Source organism: Serinus canaria, chromosome 1 (genome assembly GCF_022539315.1).
Source record: "Serinus canaria isolate serCan28SL12 chromosome 1, serCan2020, whole genome shotgun sequence".
In the NCBI taxonomy this organism is placed as follows: domain Eukaryota; kingdom Metazoa; phylum Chordata; class Aves; order Passeriformes; family Fringillidae; genus Serinus; species Serinus canaria.
The window spans coordinates 87,523,320-87,548,611 of NC_066313.1; the positions used below are offsets into that span (position 1 = coordinate 87,523,320).

Here is a 25,292-nt window from a genome sequence, read left to right on the forward strand (position 1 = left end):
GTTACACTCCTTTGTAAATGCTAAGAAAATCTGAAACTTTATGGCTTTTCTTTCTCTAATGCTGTACAGCATGGGTTTTTTAATAAGTTTCCTTTTGCCATCATAAAAAACCACCCAAATACTTAGCATATGTATTACAAAGATGACTATAACTGCCTTTGTCCTTGGTCTGTACTTGAACTCATATTTCTAAAGGTGGTGCTTTTTGTTATCTGTATCACCTCTTCTGTCTAAATTATTAGTGATTGTCCATTCTCACTCATAGTGGTCAGATCTAGTTTGGTTATTCCTTAGTTTCTACTATAAGGGTTTTGATTTTTTTGGCAGAATGAAGACAGTAGCAGAATAAAAGTGAGGGTAGGTGTGTATACATACACACAAAGATCTAAATATATTAAAATACAAATATTTATATATACACCTCTTCACTTTTATACTCATGCACATATGATAGATAGTATGAAGAAAAAAGTAGGGTAAAGGTGAAGGCTTGGAAATGCTATTCCTAATATATTGGAAGGATCTGTTCCCTTTTCCTTTGCAGCATTGTGGCTGCATCCATTTCTTTGTGTTCCTGATTATAAGCATATCCAATCTAAACCACTGAAAAGCAACAGTCTCCCTCCCAGATTAGATCTGTGGAAGTTTACAGTAGAAAGCATTTTGCATATGTTTTAGGGATAGAGAGCCCAGAATTTGTAGAGCCTTTTCAGATATGTTTGTCAGGCCAGCAATCCTAGTGGGCACGAGCATGTTTTAAAAAAAAGGAAGAGAAGGGTTATAATTTGTCCAAATGAGCCCTGACTTTGCTGAATCTTTTGGAATATATTTGATAGGCTAACAATTGTAGTGATAAACCAGTGTGTTTAAGAAGGAAACAAAAAAGATTAGGAGCTTATGTGGTTCAGAAGTTCCCAAGCTTTGATTTAACTGCAACTCCTCTACAAGTTTTTTTGGGTGGCTTTTTTGTTGTTGTTTGCTGGGTTTTTGGGTGGTTTGTTTGTTTGTTTTGGGTTTTTTTTTTGTTGGTCTTCCCTTTTTTTTTTTTTAATGGCTCTTTTAAGAACAAGATAGTGAGTCAAGCTTTTGAAACTGCTTGCAAATAAAATTAATTTGCAATATTGTATCAGCTCTAGATGTCTGTTCAGTAATGGAATCATAAAATCATTCTGGTTTGGACATTGGGAGCTTTCCATTCTGCTGTTCTAATAATCACAGTAGATCTTTTTCCACTATGTTTCTGACTCATCCTACAAATCCATGTTGTTTTAAAAATTTTGTTTTGCTTTTTTTCTTTTGCTTTCGCTATATTCAGTTCCTCTCTGTTTGGAGCCTTTCAGTTAGTTCTTTTGGTAGTCTTACACCAAAATGTCTGTTACTGCAGATTGTACTTTATTTTGTTGTAGGTTCAAGATGCTGGGCAGGAGATGGTGGCATCTTCTGGCACACCAGGATCAGGCAAATCAAAGGTAATCAGTCCTCACAAACCTAATTTATTTGGACAGCAGTAGTTGCAAGGGTTAGCATGCAAGCTATGACTAATAGGAAGACAGATATTTTTAGCATTTCTTCTAGACAGGAAAAATTAACTTATAAACACTAAGATAAAGTGTTTTGGAAACCATGAGGAAAAAAATCTTTTTTTGATATGTTCACATCCTGTTATATCTGATAAATTATTAATAGCATCCAGTTTTGGCAGCAGACTTTTTCATAATGGACACAGACATCTTTGCATATAGTTGAAGTAAATTTTCAAAATATTGTTCAAATTGTATTACTGAATTGTAATCCTTCCTTACTGAGTTTTCCTAACCAATGGTGCCCAATTGTGTGCTTCAGAATTGTTTCAGAAAAGTACAGAATGGGGAGTAGTTTCTGTTTCTGTAATTGAAATAGAATTGGATAACACAACATCAGTAACTTGGACTGTTACTCTTCTTTGAAATGTTACACTTCTTGCAAATGTGTGGTAAGAGTTTCTTGTCCTAAAATTCAGCTTTTTGGAAGTCTGATGCTAAAATGCCTTGTTTCTATTTTCCTCTGGGTTAGAGGAAACTGGTTTCTCTGATACATACTTTATTTACAGCTGGACACATTGCCCAAAGAAGACCTCATCAAGTTTGCAAAAAAGCAAATGATGCTTATACAGAAAGTGAAGTCAAGATGTGCAGGTATCTTACTGAAAAGTGCAATTTCTACCTTAATGCTTGGCACTACCTGACCTTTTCAAATATCACTGTGTGTTTTTGATAGGAAGATTTAAATTCTAGGCAAAAATACTAGATTTTATTTTTCTTCAATATTGCTATTTATGGTGGAAGGATAAGGACCAAAGTAATTTGATTAAGAAAGAGAAGAAAAGAAACATTGCTTTTGTCAGGTATTAAGTTCATTTTGGTTTGACAGGATGGCATGATGGAACAGTATAGCTTGTGGAAAGGTGGACGTGGGATTTGTCATTGTCTCTTCCCCATATTGGTGCAGGTTGCTTTTCAGGAAGCAAATGGGAGGAAGAGTTTCTGGTGTGTTTGTGCATAATTAGTATAGTTTGTTGTAGAGTACAATGACTCCTTTAAGATAGATTGCTACTTTATATTTGATCATTTATTGCTTTTAACAAGAAATTGTAAAACAGACCAAACAAAATTTTCTGCTTAACACCTAAAAGTACCTGTAAATCTGTGCTCTCATGTGCTGTCCTTGTCCACTCTGCAGTCTCTTTTCCTCCAGTGGCCCACTGCTTGGACCGGTGTCACTTCCCCTTGTTTGGAATGACAGTTATGCTGACTGCTGGTAGCTGCCCTCTGAAACAATAAGGATACAGAAATGGGCTGTACCAGGCTTTTCCTCACTGTGGTTATTCATAAGATCTTGTTCTTCTGCTTGCTGCCTATTTTTAGAGAAACAGTAGAAACTGAGTATCTTTCCTCTGGTTTAAATTGACCATGTACTAGAAGGTAAGATGGATGATCTTCAGAAGAATTTCTATCTGTTGTCCCTCTATCCAAGCCAGGAAGTTTTGCTTCCTCAGGAAACCATAGTCGGTGTCAGGACTGGAGAAGTAGTACTGAATATTTGTTCTCTTCCTGTTAGTCCTGTCTATCACTCAGTAACAAACAAAAATTGGTGAAGTAAAAGACTTCTTTTATTTGAATAGAAATGTTGTCAGGCACAGGATTTACTAAAATTTGCTACTGTGATGGAGCATCAATTCATACTGTAACATTTCTTTACATTTTAAGAACTGGAGAAAGAAATTGAAGAACTCAGATCTAAAGCAGCTACTGCAGGAGCTGATGATATTATTCAGGTAGGAATACGTAATTGGTTTCTATTGTATTATGTAAAGTTAGTGAAATAAATCCACAGAAATAATTTGGTAAAAAGTTAATAGCTTGAAAACCGTTATTCAAATTGAATGGAATCAATCTGCAGGAGTCCAAGACACTTCCTAAAAACTTTTTTGTTTCCTTCTCCCCTCACGTCCCTACTCCACTTGCCAGCAAGCGCTCTTGGTTCTGTGAGGAATACACAGAGTAGTACACTTTCCAGGCAGAGCTTACCACAGCACTTCAGTACTTGGAGGGAGCTTATAAGATGTGGACAAACTTTTCAGCATGGCCTGTTGCAGTAGAACAAGGGATAATGGAGTTTTAAAGGAAAAGAGGGTTGATTTAGATCAGATATAATGAAGATATTTTTTATTTTTTTTTACACAGAGGGCAGTGAAGCATTGGAAAAGGTTGCTCAGAGAGGTGGTAGATTCCCCACCCCGAACATATTCAAGATCAGGTTGAATGGGGTTCTGAGCCACCTGATGGAGTTGAAGATGTCCCTGCTCACTTCAGGGGGGTTAGACTAGATGGCCTTTAAAGGTCCCCACCCAGCCAAACTATTCTGTGACTCTGTGAATGTCCCCATCAAGACTTTTCCTTGTTTGGCTGGTTAGACTGGCTTTTGTTTATTTTGGAGTGACCATTGCAGAAAGACTTTAGCCATTTAGAAAAGTTCTGAGACAATTATTTGATGAGATTAGAAACGCATAATTCAAGTTGCATGTCACAAGAAATACTTTAAGGATCTGTTTTTCTCAAGATAAGTGTCATAGCATACAAAAGTGAATATTGGTAGTGACGAGGAATTTCTCAATTAGAAAATTGCTTTGAATAATTTGGATGGAGATTTCTTTTCTACAAAAAGGGAACTTCACCACTATCACCTGGTAATAAAAAGTTAGCTGATCACAAGTACAATTTTTAAAAGAACCAAAAATTGTTTTAGTCTCCCTATTTCATATCAGTTTTATTTGGGCTGAAAGCAATTTTTAAATTGCTGACTGATGTGTTTATTTGACAAAAAGTGTCATAATCTATATGTGAGTTTCTACATTTTGCAGAAATCACTGTTTCCATTGTTTAGAAACCCTTCTTTCAGTGATCTTTCTCATTTAATATTAGGCTCTCACAGAAAGGCTGGATGTGGTGCTTCTGGAAAAAGCTGAAAGTCAGCAGCAGTGCATAGCTCTGAAAAAAGAAAATGGTCAAATAAAGCAAGAAGCAGAGGTACTGAAATGAGCCATGGAACATTACTGAAATATTTCAGAATTTTATTTATTTTCTAGGTTTCCTTGTTGTGTATTTAATTTTAATCTTTTTCTTCAGTTACCTGTGTTCTGTCTCTTAAAAAAATTTTAAAAATATAAAGGCTTTATATATTAAAGCATATTTTCTCTGTACCTCCTAGTTTATAGTAATAAATAAAAAATTCTTATATACGCTGTCTAGATCCACAGCTGCAAGAAGAATTCAGTCTGGGCATTAAAAAGCTACATAGGCTTCAGTCAATCAGCTCTGTCTTTCTATGGGAGCATGAGTTTACCTTTACAAGGTAAACCTTTAGATATTCATGTGAGGTTTACCTTTAGATATTCATAAGAAGGAGTCTATCAGCCAAGGCACCTATATGCTACCAATAATCTCAATTAATGATAAAGTAAAGACTGAATCGCTTGCAGTTGATGGGCATTGTTATATTCAAGGTACCTGGATTTGATGCTCTAAAAGTAATCTGATCTTTAATACATTATCAGAATAGTTGCTAAAGCTGAAGTGTGTCATGACCATTTTATGAAATTATGCTGGTAAACATAATCTAGGACTTAGTTTTCGTTTCTCATTTTGCTCATGCTCTGTGGAGTGTCTTCTGAATTGAGTTGTCCTGATACAGTTAGATATTTAAAAGCTATAACAGTTTTTAAAGCTGTGGACTACTATATTTTCTAATTCATTATTGTAAACAGTTCACTTGGAAATTTTGTGTGCTAAATTACCAGTATTTAATATTTTGCTTGTTTGTTTAGGCTGCAGTGGCTAAAACAGAAGAATTGCAGAAGCAATTGGAACAATCAAGAATTGATTCTCTGGAAGAAATAAAAGCTCTGAAGAGTGAATTAGCAAATGCACAATGCAAGCACAATGAGGATTTAAAAAAGCTGAAGACGGAATTAGATGAACAAGTGAAGAAACAAATGGAGCTGGTGGAACAGGTTGAATGTTACAAAGATAGTCAAAAAGAAGTTAAAAGATTACAAGATGATGTCCAAAGAATTAATTCTACTTATGAGGAGCAAATTTTGGGTCTGAACAAGCAATTGGAAGCTGTGAATGAAGACAAAAACAAAGAAGTGACAAATCTGCAAGAAACTATTAAAAGCAACTCTCAGTGTTACCACAATGAAATAAAAAATCTGAATGAAGAACTTAAAAAATTAAAAACTGCTCATCAGGAAGAGGTGTCAGAACTAATGCATCAGATTGAAATATCATCTAAAGAAAATGAAGAAAAGCAAAATCAAATAAATCAGTTGCAGCATAATTTGGCAGAGAAAAATGCCAAGGATGAAGGACATGCTCAGACTGACCAGCGTGAATATGACTTGGAGCAACTGAGAGAAGTGTTACATAAAAATTTAGAAAACAAGATAGATGTTGCAGATACACAAGAAGAACCTTGTGTAAAAGCAAAAATGGAGGAAAAAGTTAGGTACCTGGAGCATAGTTTAGAAGAACTCCAGTCCCAACATAGTATATTAAAAGACGAGTTAACTTATATGAGCAATGTCAAGATAAAACTGGAAGAGGAAATCCATCGTATGAAGGATGAGTTCTTTCATGAGCGGGAAGACTTGGATTTTAAGATAAATGAATTGCAGCTTACTAAAGAAGATTACTGCTGTGTAATTGAAAAACTAAAATTGGAGCTTCAAGCAGCAGGACAGCACTACGAAACTGCTGCAAAAGAGCACAAATTAGAGATTCAAACTCTGAAAGATCAACACCAGAGAGAAATTTCTGAACTAAATGAAACTTTATTATCTGGTTCTGAAAAAGATCAGATGGCATTAGTTTTTGAAATGCAGGAAATTAGAGAACAACTTGAAAAGGTAACTCAGGAGAAAGAAGAAGCAGTGTCCAATTACAACACCCTGAGAGAAACAATGGAAACTCTACAGGCTGAGCTAGGCGAATCTGCTGGAAAGATCAGCCAGGAGTTTGAATCAATGAAACAACAGCAAGCTTCTGATGTCAGTCAACTGCAACAGAAACTCCGGGCTGCTTTCAATGAAAGGGATGCTCTTCTTGAAAATGTAAATTGCCTCCAGGAAGAAGTAAAAAAATTGTCAGAAGAGACAGAAGAACTTAAATGTAAAATCGTTAGTCTTCAGGAGGACAAGAGTGCAATGGCAAGCTCCATTGATCAAAAAGAGATTACTGTAAGAAAACTGGAAGAGAAGATCGTTGCTCTTTCTGATCAAAACAGGGATATTTTAAATGATGTAAAATGCTTGGGTGAGGAGAGAGAAACCCTTCAGGAAACATGCAAGCAAAAGCAAGTTAAAATTCAGGAACTTCAGCAAGAAGTAGATTGTGCTAACCAGTACAATAATGACCTGAAGCAAAAGGTAGAGGAATTAACAGAGAGACTGAATGAAGCTTTAATTTCTAAGGGTGAACATACTCAAATGCTAGAACAATTAGAAAAACAGATTGAATCTCTGGTGCGTGATAAAGATCAACTTTCATCTGAAGTGCACACTCTCCATGAGGAAAATAACAAACTCATTCAGGAAAAAGGTGAATTAAGTGAAGAGCTGGGAAAGACTATGTCTGAAAAAGATAGTTGTTCAGTATTCAAAGAGCAGTCTGAAAACTTAGAAAAGAAACTACAAATGATGACTGCAGAAAAAGACCATATATCAACATTACTTGAAAATGAACAAGTGCACACATCTCTTGTAAGAACTCAGCTGTACCACTTACTTGAGCAAGTGGGGTTCAGCATTTCAGACTCTAATGAAGAATATGATTCTCTTAACTTGTTCAAAATTGCAGATGAATGCTTGTCAAAAATTAAACAAGAGCAGTGCCTTGCTCTTCAGAAGGAGGACGAAGTAATTAGTTTGCAGCGAGAAGTTGAGAGATTAGAGGAAGAAAATGCAGCTCAACATAGAGAACATAGATCTCTGATTCAGGATTTTGAAAAAGAAAAAATTCTTTTGAGAGAAGAACTGGAAGGAGTGTTGTCTGAAAAAGAAGCGCTTCAACGTGATATCCAGGAGTTGAGAAATGCCAGTGAAAAAACAAGGACTGAAAATCAAGATCTTTTAGCTAATACTGAAGAGATGAGTCAAAAACTTGCTCTTTATGAAAGTCAAATACAAGAACAGCAGAAAGGATCTGAAAAACAAGACGACCTAAATTTCATTCTGGAACAAAAGGAAACTGAGCTTAGAAATGTGAAAGACGAACTGAGTTCTCTAAAGGTTATATTTTGTTATTGAAGTATAAAGACTAAACCTCTAAAGTCTTCAGAATTAAGGTTCAAAAAATACTTTCAATTCTCTCTTTTCTATTTTTTTTCCTTTTTTTTTCCCTTGGCCTGAAAGTGAGTCTCCCTTCTAGAAAGCACATATTTCTGAGTTCACTAGCACCTCAGAATTCCCTTCTTCCCCCCAGGAAAAAAAAAAAGAAACAAACTAAATCATAATGCTTTTTTGACAAAAGTTGCTTGTACTTGAACCTTTATTTCTATCAATGTCTCTTGAAGGAATCAATTGACTAGATGGACTACCTAACTTCATAATCTTTCACCTCTAACTTTCTGTGGTTCCATCTCAAACAAAACTTCTTTATCTGCATTAGCTTCAGGTCTTGGGAATTGCTGGTTTTGTAAAGCTGACAGCTGCAGAATGAGGGTGTCTCCCCTTTTCTATCCTTGGACAGGATGGAAAGCAGCTCTTAAAAAATTGGAATGTTCTGCTTTCAGCACAACTGTACTTTCATCAGGCTGATACAAAGTTGCTCATAAAGGCTTTCCTGGTTGTAAGAACATAAATAGTTTTAGCTGTAGCTGAAACTTCTGGTGGCTTGTTAGGGACAAAACAGGTACCACAAAGAAATGTTTGTAATACTTCTTATATCTTTGTTTATAATACAGAATTTAATGGAAACAATGACTGAGAAAACTGATGAACAGTCTTCAGTAGCAGAGCTTCAAGAAAAAATTGGTATCTTTCTCACTTTTTCTTTTATATATATGATCTGGCTTCTTTAGATTGTTACCTTTTCTTTCTTTGCATGATTGCCCTGAATTTCCACAAGTTGAGGAGATGGGGAAGTGGATATTAATACATCTTCCTACAGTATTCCTTCCATTGGGAATTTTAAATGTTAGCAATTTTAAGTTGGATATGATTTGATACTTTTTTAAGGCTTTTTCTTCCTCTGTACCTCTGTCTATAAACAGTGTAGTGTTTATAGATTACAGTGTGTAATCTTTATTTTTTAATGTGGGAAATTTATCAGTAAGAATCCCCAAGGCTACCAGAAGGAAAAGGAAGCAACACTGCCGAAACTACTGTTGTTTTATTGCAGTTATTCCAACACAAGAGCAGGAAAGTGCCTCTGAGTTGTTAAATTTATGTAGAAGTAGACTGGAATATCCCTCTTAACTGCGATGGAAGCTTCTGAAACAGGGAAAGATTGTTCGGGGAAAGATTGCCCCTAAGTTCTTTGTATGTCTGGATGTTTTGGCTTCAAATTAAATGCTTGACTGGATGAAACTCTTGAACATCTCCCCATTCTTTATATTTTGTTTGGTTTTTAAATCATGCTGATGTTTGTGTTGTAATTTAATTTCATTTAATTTCATTTCTTGGGAAGAAATGGAAGGGTGTAATTTTTAACTTTCTTATGTATTTCTTTTAGGGATGCTCGAAAAAGAATCTGCCGAAAAAGGAGAGAAGCTAAATAAAATTAAAGTGGTTGCTGTGAAAGCCAAGAAAGAATTAGATGCCAGCCGAAAAGAGGTACCCTGACTAATTCCTAATATGAAGAAGATCTTGCATGGGGGGACTTGTTTTAATGGCATACACTTTGTTTTAATAAGGTGCAGACTCTGAAGGAGGAGTTGGATTTGGTTCGATCAGAAAAAGATCAGTTGTCTGCTTCAATGAAAGATGTAATTCAAGGAGCTGAAAGCTATAAGGTAAGAATAGTTCTGCATTCACAAAAGACAGTAAACCGTCAGAAAATACTTTGGGTTTGAAGCCTAGCCTGGATATACATTGCTATTTTCTTGCACAATTATGTTTGGCAAAAGAAATTTTGTCAGTGCAGTTGAATACCAGAATCAATAACTGTAAGGTTCTCTTAAGGGAACCATGCAGCTGTTGTCAGAAGAAAATTAAACACTTCCTTTCTACTGGAATGCTATTTTTAACGCTTTTGAATGTAGCATTATACATACCAAGCAATGTGTTGCTAGGCAAAACATAAATCCCTGTGAATTCTAAAAAGTTCATAAAATTGAAGATCAGTTTGAAAATCCTTAAATGATAAAGACAATATTTTAGTTTCCTGGGAGCAGGTCTTCTTGGAGCACATCTCTGGGCACATGAAGCAGAAGCAGGTGACGAGTCAGCAGTGCTTCCCCAAGAGAAAGCTGTTCCCTGTAAGACTTAGGAGGGGAAGCTGAGGGAACTGAGGTTAGGTAGTCTGGAGAACAGCAGGTTCAGGGGAGGCTTATCATTCTCTCCAACCACCTGAAAGGAGGGGTCAGTCTCTTCTCTCAAGTAACAAGATAGGACAGAGGGAAATGTCCTTAAGTTCTACCAGGGGAAGTTTAGATTGCATATTAGGAACAATTTATTTATAAGAAGGGTCCTTGAGCATCAGAACAGAGAAGCAATGGAATCACCATCCCTGGTGATATTTAAAGTACAATAAGTAAACACAGCAAACACTTTATATGCAAGTATATGAGGTAAACACTGCACTTAAGTACATATGTTAGTGGTGGATTTGGCAGTGCTGGGTTTATAGTTGGATTCAATGATCTTAAAGGTCATCTCCCATCTAAATGATTCTGTGACATCATTGAGAGTATTACATCAATTCTTGTTCCTTCTTCTCCCCCCAAATACAAGAAAGACATTGATAACTTGAAGTGATTTCAGTGGAGGGATGACAGGTTGGTCAAGGGACTGGAATAAGTATGAGAAGCTGCTCAGCCTGCAGAAAACTTTGAAGGAACGTGATAGGAGTCTTCCAGTACCTACAAAGGCATTATGAAGGGAAGAGAGTCAGGTTATTAATCGTAGTGCAGGATAAGACAGTAGTCCTCAACTGAAGGGAAAGATTCCAACTGGATACATGAATAAACATTTTTATGCTGTGAGGATGGTCAAGCTTTGGAATAGGTTGCTTAGTGGAGTAGCCATCTCTATTCTTGGAGGCAGATCCTTGGAAAGACATGATTGGACAAAGCTCAGAGCTACCTGGTCTCATCTCACTGCTGACCCTACTTTAAGCAGGAGGGTGACACCTGCTGAGCTGTCTTCCAACCTGAATTATTCTAAAATGTCAAGAACTGAAAGGGGTTTCTCACAGAGCCTGTAATGGAATGATACCTTTAATTTCATCCTGATGTTTCTGATGTTGCAGTAAGACAACTCATATAATGAAATACTAGGTAAACACACCTCAGAGGTGTAGCATGTGCTTATGCAATACATGTTGTAAAAAACTATGCCTTTGTGTTTGTATATGTTAAGAATCTTTTGATGGAATATGACAAGCAAGGAGAGCAGCTGGATTCTGAAAAAGGCAGAGCAAATAATCTTGAACGTCAGATAGAGGACCTCACAAGACAGCTACAGGTGTCATCCGAGCAGGTCAGTTCTGTATGTGGGTCTGATCTATTGATAAGTACCATAAAAATTAATTCTGCCTCTTGGGTGTAAGTCCTAATCATGTGATTGTTACTATAGTTTCATAAACTAAGTTTGTTTTAAATAGTAACTTAAAATTCAGAATGGTTTGTTTGTTCCTTTTCAACATCTGATACCTTACCTGGGCCATGACAAAGATAAATACATCTAGAATGTCTGACTTTGTCAATAAAAAGAGTTTAATTTATCCCAGGTCAACTCGCAGAAAACAGGAGATCATCTCTGGCTTGATTTTGGACCTACAGAGCTCTGCTGCAAGTGTCAAACTTGCACTGTTTGTCTGCACACCTACACTTCTCATAAAGTGCAGTAACCTTTAACTGAGACATTTTTACTTCTATTTCTTCAACAAAATTTGGCTTTGGAGTTTTTTAATTTTTTTCTTTAATGAACAGAGTGTTTAAATATACTAAATGAGTTATGGATTTTGCATTTTTCACAAGGATTAGACTTTAGGATGCATTGTAGAGTACTAGAGTGGCATTCAGAAAAGTCTAAAATGGTAATTAAGGGGCTGTGAGACACATTTTTGCAAAGCTCACTGCAATGGGTTTGGTATTTAGGATTTAAACTCCCAGGCCCCATACACTGGAGATCCACCTAGGCCACTGTTTCCTTATAAACACAAGCCAGTAGTAAAAAGCAGTAGTAAATTTCTTCCTAGTAAACAGAGAGAAATAAGAAATAATAGTATATATTCTGCTGATTATGCAGGCTTTGCATTTTTCAAGTTTGTTATAAAGAATTTGTAAATAAAACACTGTTTAGGTAGTTGACATCTTTCACTTGTACTTCATTCTTAATAGGCAAAATAAAGACTAGGATACATCATTGAAAAAGTCAAAATTAAATCTGTTAAAGTCATTGCAGAAGTATGCCTGATGCAGTAGATTTCTTACTGTGTGCTGGTGGAAGACTTGGTGGTTCAGTCAAAGTTTGCAGTTCAGCCTTTTTTAGGAGTTAATAGTATTTCATTTGTTTATAAATACAGCAGCTGTATTTGAAGTGTGTATTTGAAATACTGTATTGTTGCAAGGAGAAGGTGATAATGCAGAAAGCATAAGTTTTTTAGTGGGTTTTTTTCAGATTTCTTTTGATTCTTGCCATTTTATAGAAAGCTGGGCAAATTAACTGAACAAAATAACCAAAATATGCTAATGGCTTTAATTTTACCTGTTTATTAATGTGATTTAAAAGAATTAAGCTGGACAAGACTCATCTGTAGGAGTGTTGTTTGTAAGGGATTTGGGTAGAAATCAGTGTTGAGTATTTTTTTTAAATAGAGAAAATACTTTATCTGTTAACATTGCACATAAATTCACCTTCTATTTTTACCATTCTACTATGCTAATTTCAGCATGATCAGTTACGCTCTGCTAATGAAGACCTCCTGGCTCGTGTTGAAACAGTGCAAAATAACGCTAAGCTGCTGGAAACTCAGATACTGGAGATACAAAGAGCCAAAGCAAAGGCTGACAAAGAACTAGAGGCTGAAAAACTTCTAAGAGAGCAGAAAACAAAGGTAGTACTTCATAGAGATGGGCTGAAGCATTACTTTCAATGGATGTGATTTCTGTTAGACCTCTGAAAACTGTGATTGCATAGACCGGGTTCTGGACTTTCCCTCTGTGTTACTTGACTTTTTTGAAAACTTGGTCTATTCTTTGAAAGAACTTTTCAAGGCTGTCAGTTCAGGTTAGGTCTAGTTATACAGATTATGAAAATCATTTCATAGTATTGTTGGTTTTTCTCTGGTTCACAGTGATTTCCTAAGAAAGGAATCAGCTATCTTTGTACAACGCAAGTGTGTGTGTATGTGTGTCTTAAGTATAGAAAGATGTTGGTATCTATTTTGAAATTGGACTGCATAATTGACAACTGCTTAAATTTCAGGAACATAGTGGTGCTCTCCGAGAAGTGGAGGAGCTTCAGATGCAACTTCAGAAGGAAAAGAAACATCTGCAGAAAACTATGCAAGAACTAGAGCTGGCCAGAAAGGTAGAGTTGCTATCCATGTTAGTGCTTAATGGACTACCAAAGATTTTGGCCCATCTGGCTGTGTCAAATGCCTCCCTTTCTGTTCTGAGGATTTTAAAGCTGAAGGTTTGCAAAAGGGAGAATGTGAGGGCTTTTGCCCTGGTTGTGTGCTTGAAGAGCTGAAATGTACTTTTGGAATTGGTTTTCGTTTTATTTTTTTCATTTGTTTGTTTAGCTTGGGTTATGTGGTCTTTCATGAGTAGAAATAGGAATAGAATTCAGATGTCTGGGGTACATGTGTAGTGCACTGTAAAGAAATTGCCTTGGTTGTAAGGACTGAAGATGTCAAAAACTAATACATACAAAATACCTACTGATAAAACCAGCCACAGGTTTTTCAAAGCTTTTGATTCTTGTTTGAAAACAGATTATTTACTGAGGATATGGAAACCCAATGGATGGGTGATATTTGTGGATATGGATAGAGACAAAACCTTTGTCTGATGGGCAGTATAATTTTTTACAGAATTACAAAAGTCTTAGCAGGCAAGGCAAATTGTAAGCCCTAACTTAATTTTGTATACCTTGCAGGATGCTCAAAAGAGTACGTTGATGGATATGGAAATAGCTGATTATGAAAGGCTAGTAAAAGAACTTAATCAGAAGATTACTGATAAAGACAGCAGAATAGAAGATCTTGAGCAAGAAACAGGGATTCAGAAACAGAAACAAGAGACCCTACAGGAAGAAATAAGTGAGTAAACTATAAACAGAAGAGTCCCTATGGTATAGTTAGCAGTGTTAAAAGATACAATTCAGAAACAACTTCCCAAGTCAGCAAGTGAGGGTAAGCTTTGCAGGGAATAGTAAACAGTTGCATTAGGAAAGCAATTTTGTCTAAGAGGAACATTTACTAGGTTATCAATCACTTAATCCAGTGTTCAGCACTTAAAAGCCAATTTACCTCCCTGTCATACTGTGTTTATTACCTGATAAAGTTATTCATAAGTTCTAAATATTGGTGACTGACAAGGGTTTCACACTCGTAAAACTTTACTGATTACCATGTGAAAATTCCATCTCTTCCTATGCTCAAGTGTAAAAACATTTCACTTATTTTAAGATCTTTGTGATAACTTAGGAAAAGTTTACTAAAGTTACTGTAAGCTACTTGTTAGCAGCTCTTAAGGAATCTGTTGGAATTTTTTAAAATATTTTCCAGCATTTTTAGGAAATATAAGAGGGGAAATTTCCTTTGCATATAATGGTTTTTCTCTGCATTAGAGTCACTTCAGTCAACTATGCAACAGGATGAGGAAAGAAATGCCAAGATAAAACAACTCCTGGTGAAAACCAAAAAAGAACTGGCTGATTCAAAACAAGCTGTAAGTCAATATGCTAATGACTGTGTATTCTGTTTTTAAACTAGATTTTCAAAAACAGCTTGTAGCTGAATTTTTAGGTTACTGAGGTTTGGAGGGTTTTTTTAATCTCCAGGTAATTTTATCTTGCAGGAAAATGACCATCTAATGTTGCAGGCATCATTGAAAGGGGAACTGGAAGCCAGTCAACAGCAAGTGGAAGCCTATAAGGCAAGAAACTTCACTTTTTGTTTGTATGAGTTTTCTCATTTAAGTAGTGAGGGTGTGGTTTGTACTGGGCACATGGAATATAGGCTGAAGAATAAAGAGGTGCTGTTTTTACTTTTAGGTTACAGGTTCTTTTCCTTAAATGAGTTTTGTCTGTTTGCTGCTTTCCCCAGATATTTTTTCCTGTTATTTTTTTACCCTGTCTTTTTCCGCTTTCCCTTTCCACCAAAGGAGAGGACTGTGGAGTTTGAAGCTTCTAACTGGAATATATCTTTTAATGTTTCTTTAAAAATGGAAGTTGCTTAGTTTAAAAACAGAAGAGCACAACATTGTCAGCAAAAATCTTAAGTGTCGTCCATCTGTGTACAAAATAGAAATGGATTAGAATGTAATGAAAGAAGCAGAGAAGGGAAATAGGGGCTTTCTTAAATGCTTCCACCCCAGCATTGTAATTATATCTTCAATTCTCTCTTTAAACAGAATCACTTTTTAAAAATTATAACATGGTAACCCATGTCTATATTTTTTATTCTATTTTTGTTGGATTTTAATTTTGTATTCACCAGTTCTGTGCAGGAATTACTGTAATAGAGTCCTAGGTTCTCAGTGGCATGTTCCCTTGGAGAAGTAAGAAAAGTTTTTGTGACAGTGAAATTTTCAACTGACTTTCAGATTCAAGTGGCTGTACTGACATCAGAAAAGCATAAAGTTCAGGAGCAACTGCGAACATCTTCGGAGCAGCACCAGCGTACGATGAATGCTTGCCAGCAAAAAATTGCAACCCTGCAAGAAGAGTGCAGAGCAGCCCAGGTATTCCAGTGGAAGAAGTAATCTTAGAGGCTTAAGAAGGGAGATTACTTGCACTCTTTGCTTCTTCAAAAATATTTTGCAAATTTTTTTTTCACTCTTTTCTTTTTATCTGTCAAGAATTGCAGATTACCCCAATATTGAGCAGTGGTATAAAGGACAGGCCAGACTGTCCTGGTTGATGTTTATACTTGGGGTGAAACATCTGGACTTGCATACTGCTATTTACAGTAGAGAAAAACTTGTGGTAGTGGGGAGCCAGAATTTTTTTTAGATTACTGGTAAATATACACTCAGGGAAAAGAAAATTCTTTAAAGACCACAAATGAAAAAAATAGGAATTAAGTTGCTTTATATAAAACCAGTTAACACAGATACCACTTTAAAGAAAAAAAGCTGTGAAAAAATATATTTGCAAGCACCTTTTAATATGCTGAAATGTGAGCAGCTTCTTAATTGGCAGCTGAACTACCTGGAAAACTGACACTGTTGCTGAAGTTTATGCACTGTTTGATGGTCCTGGAATGCAGGGTTTGCATTGGAGACAAACATTCAAAATATAGTAGTACTCTTATGTTCAAACCACCTTTATGGGGATTACTGCACTACTCTGTGACCACTGTTGTATGGTAGGTGTGGTGGTAGGTGCACCCTGCAGGTAAGCAACAGCTGAATGCAGCCTCTCTAAATAACTTCTACATTTTAAAAAGCTGAACTGAAATGGACAAACTTTGTGATTGCTGCTATAGGAGGTTTGCCTTAGTTTTGCTGGTACACATGGATCATGGTTTTAAAAATGTAGTCTTCATACATGGGTGCTTCCACCTGTCTGTGGTTTGCTCAGTGATGCTGTGAAATCAGCAAGGTTGTAGATCTTCCATATTGGCATGGCTTGAACCTCTTGAAGGTTTAGCTTTCCTATTTAGATGCTCTACATATGGAAAATAGATATTATTACAAGGTTATTAGCAAAGAAAACTTCCCTCTAAAGGAAATGTGGACACCAAAGCAGATAGTAGAAAACAGAAACCATGCTGACATTTAAGACTGTGTACCTGACTTAGGAATATTCACACAGTTTGACAGGAAGAAAAGCAAAGGATTAATGTAAAGAGGATGGCTACAAAATGTACAGACTCTGAAAATGTGGACCAGTGGCTAATCAGAGTCAGTTCTGTAGAATTTCAGTTACCAGTTCAGCTGAAGGGAAAGTTTCCAAAATCCTCCTCTTGGAGATGAGAATGTTAGTTACCTGTGAATGGAAGTGACTAATCAATCCATGAGCTTGTCCTAAGATCCAAGAAAGAAAACCTGTGTCAGTGCTGTTTTCTTTTCCTTTTTAAGAGGAATATGCAAGGTGAGTACTGGAAGGGTGGCAATAATCTTTGCTGTATAGTGTACAGTGAAGGATGAAGCTACTGTGATTTCTGTATGTCCACAGAAACTCAGGCAACAGCTGAACTTAAAAGAAAAGACAGACCAAACACCTTTACAGTCTACTGGTATATTATATCTGGTGCTATGTAATACCATTGCAAGACTGACTGAACTCCTCAGAATTATGCATAACTTTATGGCATGTTAGAATTTTTGTCACCCTTGTAGTATTGGAGAGAAACAGAATTAGGCCTCTTGTATTTTCTGTCACCTTTGCCTGCATTTAAAGCTGTGCATAGATCCCCTGGCTTATGAATCTCTGAGTTGAATGCAGTTTTTGAATTTTCAAGTATTCTTTTTATTCTTTAATACTGGTATGTTGAAAATCAGTGTCTCAAGTTTCACATTATATGATACTCAGTTAAAATCTAAAGAAACTTGTACGCTGTTTTAATTATCTATTTTAAAGAAGAAAATGCAGCAAGTAGTTTTAATTTTTTTCAGTGTAAGATGCATTTCATTATAGAAGAATAAGGGAGCAATAGTCAATAGTATAACTTACAGTTTTGTTTTCTGTGTGATAGGCTGAACAAGCATCTGTTACATCTGAATTTGAGAGCTACAAAGTCCGTGTTCATAATGTTCTAAAACAGCAAAAGAATAAATCCACTGCTCGGACAGAATCTGAAGGAGCCAAACAAGAAAGGTAAAACTAACATTCTTACTTGATCTGTAATCTGACTGTGGCACTGCCTAGCTGAACAGAAGAAGTATCAGTTCCTACTGTCATGGTGCTATATTAGTTTCTAATAGCTGGATTTGTCTTTTTAACCATTATTTTTGTGTAGATCACCTATTGTTACAGTTGGAAGGAGAAGTAAAGTCTTAGTAAGTTTTTGTGACTCTCATGAGCTGAAATCAGCCTGCACATTCTGTGTAGACTTGACACGTCATTTTCTCTGATGTGAAGTTGCCAAGTGCCATTTGCAACAAAGAGGAAAAGAGCAGATTGGTTCAGTTCAGCTGAGCTCACTTTGAACTTTTTCAGGAGTGAGTGATTAAGTGTAGGTAAAGCTCTGGATGCCAATTCAGTCAAGCTCTGGATGCCAATTCAGTCGTCAGTTACTGCATATTTATGAAATCCTGTATGTTGTGTCATATGAGGAAAGGAAGGAAGGAAAGAGTTACACTACCAAAAGTTCCCTGAAAATCCTTTAAGTATAGTCATAAGCCAGGTGAATTCATATTCACTTCAGAAAATGTCTCAACTCACTGCAAAAGTCAATCAGTCTGTGCAAGTTATTTTTATTAGTCGTTGATGGCTGCCCTTGGTGACAGACTGGGCGTTTATGTGTGAAATGCCAGGGTTCGTTTCTGACGCAGACCCTCAGTCGGTGCCGGCAATTGCGGCCAAACATCCACCAGAGGGCGACGTGTGCCTTGTTAGAGGACTCGGATTTAAGGCTGCTTTGGGGTTTTTGAGACATTCTCGCTTTTGAAGCAGCCAAACTGTAAGAGCTGCATTTCTTTGACTCTCTTATTTGCAGAATTTTAAGAAGTTCTGGTATTGACAATTTTTTTGTGCGAGAGAATCATCTTGGAAACAAATTGGATAAGCAATAAACAGATGACAAATGGTTCCCAAAGAAATTATTTACAAGTATCAACTCTAAGGATTAGTGAGATACACAGTTCATTAGATAATGGAGGGGTCTGCATATATAAACACAGAAATCAGTAAAAAAAGAAAGCATGTGACTTAAGATTTTTTTCTTCCTGACATTTCTGACTTTGAATTGTTTCTGACCAACTGAGTTTATCTGTTATGGACTTGATATTGCTTTCTAGTAATTTGCGCAAAATCTACTCCGACTATTTTTCCTCTGTGTTTGGTCTTATTGAACTGATGTGCATTTACTAAACAAATGAAAAAAAGCCTCACCACTTTTAAGAAGAAATTTTTTCTCCCATTGATTCCTATATATTATTTTCCTTCTGTCTTGTCCCTCCTTGAAGTAGAAAGTGCTATCAGTCATGCTTCCTACCCCAATAGTTGCATTCCCAGCAGTTCAGATGGGATGTGGCAAACTTACTTGTATCTATGTTAAAACAAGATCTGATTGTTTCTGCTGTAGCCACATTCTGAAATTATTTTGGTCTTAGTGCTGTGTTGATTTAATAATAAATATGTAAATTGGATGAGCTATCCAAACTGTTGTGGATATCATATGAGTTCTGAAATAATTTAATTATTTTAAATGTGTGTTGTGTATTCCTTTTTCTTCCATGTGTAGGGAACAGTTAGAAATGGTGATAGATCAACTTAAAGTTAAGCTGCAAGATGCTCAGCATAATTCACAGATGAATGCATCTGAACTCCAGGCATTGCAGTCTGAACACGACACCCTGCTGGAAAGACACAATAAGATGCTGCAAGAGACTGTTGCAAAAGAAGCAGAACTCCGTGAAAAGTATGGTCTGCTGATGAAAAGATAGAAATATTTTATTATTTTTGAATTTTAAGATCTTAACATGTAGAAGCCTATAACTGTACTTCACAAAAAAAAAGGCATGTTGTTGAGAAAATTAAAGGAATTTCAAAAGGATTGCTTGCTGTTTTTCACAAGCCATCAGAAGCTTCCACAGTGACAGTGAAATAGTAGCTGATAGGGGAATTTGAGATTTCTGCAAACCTTTAAGGTACAGAGATATTCACATGAAGTATTAATTAGAAATTACTGGTTGATATTAGGAACTGTTATCTCCTTGTCACTGTCTTTGTACAGTTTTTTATCTGTTCCTGATAGCTACATAATGATTCACTGTAGTCAACCAAATTATGTTCTGCATTTTTCTGGAAACAACCCATTTCTCAGTCAGTTCCCTTTATACCTAAACACTGCTCTGGCTCTGTTTAAGTCTGTATGCTTATAAGGGTAAGTCCTGGGCTTAGTTTTCCCATAAATGCATTTGTTTAATTGCGTGTGACTTTATTATATTAGTATATATCATGTCTGTATTATATATTATTATTTATTTAATGTATTTACTTGCTTGTGACAATTTTGGTGTGCTTCTGGAGTACCTCCAAACCAAGTACAACTGATGAGTTACTGACATTTTTCTTGCTAACAGCTACACTCCTCTGCACTGAAAGTTGTGGTTTAAAAAAAATAAACTTACCTTCTTAGAAACCTGTGTTTTTAGAAGTCCCGAGTAAGTGCTTGGTAAATAAATGTTATAGGAAGTGGGGTATAAGTGACGTGCCCTGTATGATACTATAAAAAGTCATGGTGCAGTTTTAAAATTTAAGAATGTTTAGACCACAGTGTCTCTTAAGTCTTTCATTATTTCCCAAAGATGTCTGAATTTTTTGTTCTGAAATAGAAGTTGAGGTTATATAGCACAATGAATTAATATAATAAGTAATGTGTAGCTTTTTCAGTCTCAGATTTTCCCCATAAAAAGAGGACTTCAAATGAAAAAAGTTGCACATATAGTCATTCTAAGATAATCATACACATGAAAATTGAAAACTGCCTCAAACTGTAAAAATTTTGAAATGTCAAACTTACAGTGTTTTGCTGCTTGTGTCTTACTGTTTGTGCATGCACTGTTTTCAGACTCTGCACAATACAGTCAGAGAACATGGTCATCAAAACAGAGCACGCCCAGGCGTTGAGTCAGCTGACAGCCCAGAATGAAGCTCTCCGGAACAACTTCAGAGATCAGGTCAGGAACCTGCAAGAAGAGCACAGGAAGACAGTAGAGACACTTCAGCAGCAACTCTCCAGAGTAGAAGCTCAGCTCTTCCAACTCAAGAGTGAACCAAGCACTAGAGGTAACTTCCAGGCAGAATACCAAGTCTTCATGGGTTAGTTACCAATTTGTGTACCTCAGTCTGAAACTAAAATGTGCTTACAGTGTTTGATTCTGTAAAATCACCAGCAACTTTATCTAGGAAATCTGCAGCATGCTGTACAGCAGCATGCTGTATCAGTCCACAGGATTCAGGAATACATCTTTGTTATTATTTACTGTTGCTTCAGAATCCTAAGGTCCTTCAATACATCCAGAGGTCTAGAGGAGGGCAACAAAGGTGATGGAAGGGCAGGAAGGACTGTCCTATGAGAAGCAGCTGAGGATTCTGGGTTGGTCTAATTTGGAGGAAAGCAGGCTGAGGGCAACCTTATGGCTGTCTAACAGATGCCTGAGTGGAGAAAGTGAGGAGGGATGTGCTGAGCTCTTCTCCCTGGTATTCAGTGATAGGACATGTGGGATTGGTTCAGAACTGCCATGGGGAGGTTCAGACTGGACATTAAGAAGCATTTTCTTTCTGAGAGGGTGGTCATACTCTGTAACAGGCTTTCCATAAAAGTGTTGATGCCTGAAACAGAGGCAATTTGACAATGTCCTTGATGATGTTTTAACTTTTGGAGTGGTCAGGCAGTTGCACTAGATACTCGTTGTAGGTCACTTCCAACTGGAACTATTCTGTTCTAGAATCTACACCACTGATACCTGTTCTGCAGTATCAGACAGATGGAGGGAATTTACTTTGAAAGTATTTGGTGTTCTTCTTACCATGTTTCAGGTTTTGGAGCATGCTGGACATCTGCCTCAAGTATGAAGTGTAAAGCTAAAGAAAAGTGTATTGGAAGCTGTTTTAAGAATATTATTTATATACATGATGTCTATTATACTTGCTATTTGATTCTTCTTTCAATTTAAGATTTTACTATCTTCAATCTCAAGTGCTATTTTCGTATCTGTTAAGTTACTAATCAGGATGTAGTTGGACATTTGCCAAGCAGCAGTTGCAGTTTAAGTTGCTCTGTTATTACTGAAGTAGAAGGGTCATGCACACAGTTATAAAACAAGAGAATTTACACTTCCCATAGGACTGGTTGAAACAAAAGCAAATTGTTTTGCATTAAAGGTGTTTGTTACTCTTCAGGGAGATGTGCACGATGGTTTCACAGTCATTGAACTAAAAATTGCCAGTCAAGTTTGGGTGTAAAACCAGACTTTGATTAGAATGGCAATTCCAAGGTGAAAGGCTGTATTTTACTATTATAAATGTTATGTGCATATCTGGCTTTTTCTTTTGGCTTCACCTTTCCTGGCATTTTGAAGACTATTTAATGTACCACTCTCAATCCCTGAAAGTCACACCTAGGAAATAGCCCTCCCAATTTCATTCTGATATGAACATCAGCAAGTATCTTTCAGGTCCAGCTATTTCAAATCCAGCAACGAAGAACTTGAGAGAGCGGCGGAACACTGACCTTCCTGTGCTCGATGTGCACACTGTGGCTAGGGAAGAGGGAGAAGGTATGGAAACAACAGACACAGAGTCTGTGTCCTCAGCCAGCACCTATGTGCAGTCCTTGGAGCAACTGCTGAACTCACCAGAAGCAAAGCCTGGTAGGTAGGACATGACTTTCAGAAGTGCTTGCCTACATAGGTTGCAGAAGTTCTTGCCCTCAAAATATTTTAGATCATTGTGTTTTCATGCTTTTAGGTGCAAGACAAGTCTAGTCAACTGAGTTTACACCGTTCTGAACTTTTGTAGGAGTTTTTTCATTGATTAAGGACTTACAGTAGGATATTTCTACAGGTTTTAGAGATTTAAAGATGTCATATTTCTGAGCCTTTAAAAGGAAAAGACTGGGTGAGCAAGTAAGTGAATAGTTGGAGAAGTTTTTGTATTCTGGCTAAGTCTCTACTAGGGACAGTTAAGTGCTGATTTAACCCTGTTAGTGAAAGGATAAAATTTCTGTTTATCTTAATGAGGCTTATTAGAACAGTACTTTATTCATAAGTTTTTTTTTCTAGGAAAGTGAAATCCAGCATGAAAAAGAATGTTTTAGGAGTCCTCAAAAACCAGAGAAATACATGGTAGCATATAATCCTGTTTTAAAAGTCTACTGAACACTTAATGGATAAATGTTGTAAATCTCCATTTATGGGTAGGAAACAAAGAATAAGTTAAAACCAGGTATCTTGAGGTACTCTAGCACTATTTTGTCAGCCCCCCTCTAATATATAAACAGAAATAGATCAGAAAATAAGCATGCACCAGCAGCATTGATGCCTATTAGGTCTGCACTCTGACTTTGCGTGAATTCTGTTCATAAGGAACTACATTAATCAAGTTCTGATGTTAAGTTAGTATGAAGTAGATGCAAGTGCTTTTTCCTTCTCTTAGTTTTCTTTTCCAATTAATTGCAGAACCATCTCAGTGGCAGGCAGATCTCAGCAAGGATGAACTGATTCAGAAACTAAACACAACAAGTAAGAGTGCTGATCACTTGAATGAATTACTTCGTGAATCAGAAGCGACCAATGCAATCCTAATGGAACAAATAAAGGTTAGCAGACACACAAGAGATGTGAGGACAGCTCTAATTTCCGTGGCCTGTTTCTTAGACCAAATATCTTTCAGAAAATCCCAGTCTATAAAATTTGGTGATGTATAACTTAATTTGGGAGGGGCTTTTATTCCACAGGTCTAATTAGTGCTTCCAGAGTATACTTCAGTTTTTTGGGCCTTTTTCTACCACAGTTTTAAGTTGGCTGAGGGGAAAGGGGAGAGGAGTGTAGGAGTAAAAGCTTCTACAAAAAAGCTTCTGGTGTTGGAAAGTTTAATGTTTAGTAAAGGGTCTGTACTATTTTCACTTAGATAAAAGCAGTAAATGCCAATGGAAGCGTTGTCTGGTTTCTGTTTCTGTAACCTGTTTTAGCTGTCTTAAGTTAAAAGAAGACACATGAACTAATGTATGAGTGAGCTTTCTGAAGACATTTCTGTATGTACTGAGCTTTCTTTTGTAATATGCTTTTAAATTAATATCATCAGATTTCTGAGTTATTTAACTGTTCCACTGTTACTACTATTTTATCACTGGTAAAATATACTGCACAAATTTTATCCAAAAAGGGTATTTTTAGTCAGTAAGTTATTTCTTTCAACACTATCACATATTTAACTTTCACTGAACTTTTGTCCTGAATATGTTGCTAAACACTCATTATTCTTTTTGAAGCAAGCTGCACAATTCATTTTTTAGATCTTCAAAAGACCTTTGTTCAATTACTCATTAAGTGAGGCAAGCAGAATTATTTTTTTTTTCTCATCTGCAGCTTCTTAAGAATGAAATAAGAAGATTGGAAAGAAATCAAGAGAGAGAAAAGTCTGTGGCTAATCTGGAATACTTGAAGAATGTTCTATTGCAGTTCATATTTCTGAAATCAGGAAGCGAGAAGGAACGGCTGCTCCCAGTAATAGACACCATGTTGCAACTCAGCCCTGAAGAGAAGGGGAAGCTGGTTGCAATTGCCCAAGGTAGGTGGTGTTCAAAATATCGTCACATAAAAGAGGAAAAGTGAAAAAGGAAAAGGATAGTTCTGTGCTGTCTGTTGTGTAGACCTTTGATGAAAAACAAAACTTAGTATCGTAATGCAAATGAACTAGTCATAAAACCATTTTCTTTGTTAGGAAGTTACTATTCAATTTTCATAAACAGAACAAATGCCATAAAATTTACGTAAAATATCATGTCTTCTGAAACATTCACATTTTAGGAAGACAATGGTAAGTTGAAAAATTTGATGTGTTCATGTTTTGAGTAGAGTTTTAAAAAGTTTTTCAAAATAGAGGTTTATATAATTGAATTATTTTTCTTTGTAGATGTTCTAAACAGATAACTAAAGTGGTCCTCTCAAGGCAGTACTGCAGATCTAATATTAGTTTCAATATGATATATGTAAAGATATCTTAAAATATGCTCTTCATTGAAGAAATAAAGGAACTAGGGAAGGACATAAAAAGAGTTAGGCATTTGCAAGAAATAAACAGTGGATTTCTGTGTACAATAATGTTCTGTTTCTGCTTCAAATACTCTCAGCAGCACTTTTTCCCTTAAATGCTTTTTAAAGTGTTGTTTGTCACTTCTCAAAGACAGTAAGAGTGTGGCTTCTTGTACTTTATTAGCAACTGACCTATACTTAATCTTAGAATTAATATAAACAGTAAGCAGCACATGTACGTATCAGAACTTAAAACTTGTCAACAAAATCACATTAAAAAGGGAACTGTTCAAGTGTTGCATTCCATGATAAGGCTGCATTTGGAAAAATAAGATGTAAGTTAAGTTCATACCATGTTGATGTTGTTCTGGCCCTCTAATGAAGATTGATTGGATTTTTCTGGAGAATGGTGATAAATTACCTTTTTCAGACATTCTTAA

The 25,292-nt window shown here is 36.3% G+C and overlaps 1 protein-coding gene across 1 annotated transcript in view; it reads left to right on the forward strand.

Moving 5' to 3' along the window:
• GCC2 (GRIP and coiled-coil domain containing 2) overlaps positions 1-25,292 on the forward strand; it is a 30,715-nt gene that overhangs the window by 1,623 nt on the left and 3,800 nt on the right. The window contains exons 2-22 of the mRNA XM_030234258.2: positions 1,407-1,469; positions 2,090-2,174; positions 3,246-3,313; positions 4,461-4,565; positions 5,363-7,825; positions 8,500-8,569; positions 9,270-9,370; positions 9,451-9,549; positions 11,117-11,236; positions 12,651-12,815; positions 13,187-13,291; positions 13,862-14,024; positions 14,555-14,655; positions 14,785-14,862; positions 15,532-15,669; positions 17,628-17,749; positions 19,338-19,514; positions 20,667-20,884; positions 22,276-22,470; positions 23,278-23,417; positions 24,187-24,388. Coding sequence (XP_030090118.1) covers positions 1,407-1,469; positions 2,090-2,174; positions 3,246-3,313; positions 4,461-4,565; positions 5,363-7,825; positions 8,500-8,569; positions 9,270-9,370; positions 9,451-9,549; positions 11,117-11,236; positions 12,651-12,815; positions 13,187-13,291; positions 13,862-14,024; positions 14,555-14,655; positions 14,785-14,862; positions 15,532-15,669; positions 17,628-17,749; positions 19,338-19,514; positions 20,667-20,884; positions 22,276-22,470; positions 23,278-23,417; positions 24,187-24,388 — 4,978 coding nt within the window. The remainder of the gene's footprint in view (positions 1-1,406; positions 1,470-2,089; positions 2,175-3,245; positions 3,314-4,460; positions 4,566-5,362; positions 7,826-8,499; positions 8,570-9,269; positions 9,371-9,450; positions 9,550-11,116; positions 11,237-12,650; positions 12,816-13,186; positions 13,292-13,861; positions 14,025-14,554; positions 14,656-14,784; positions 14,863-15,531; positions 15,670-17,627; positions 17,750-19,337; positions 19,515-20,666; positions 20,885-22,275; positions 22,471-23,277; positions 23,418-24,186; positions 24,389-25,292) is intronic.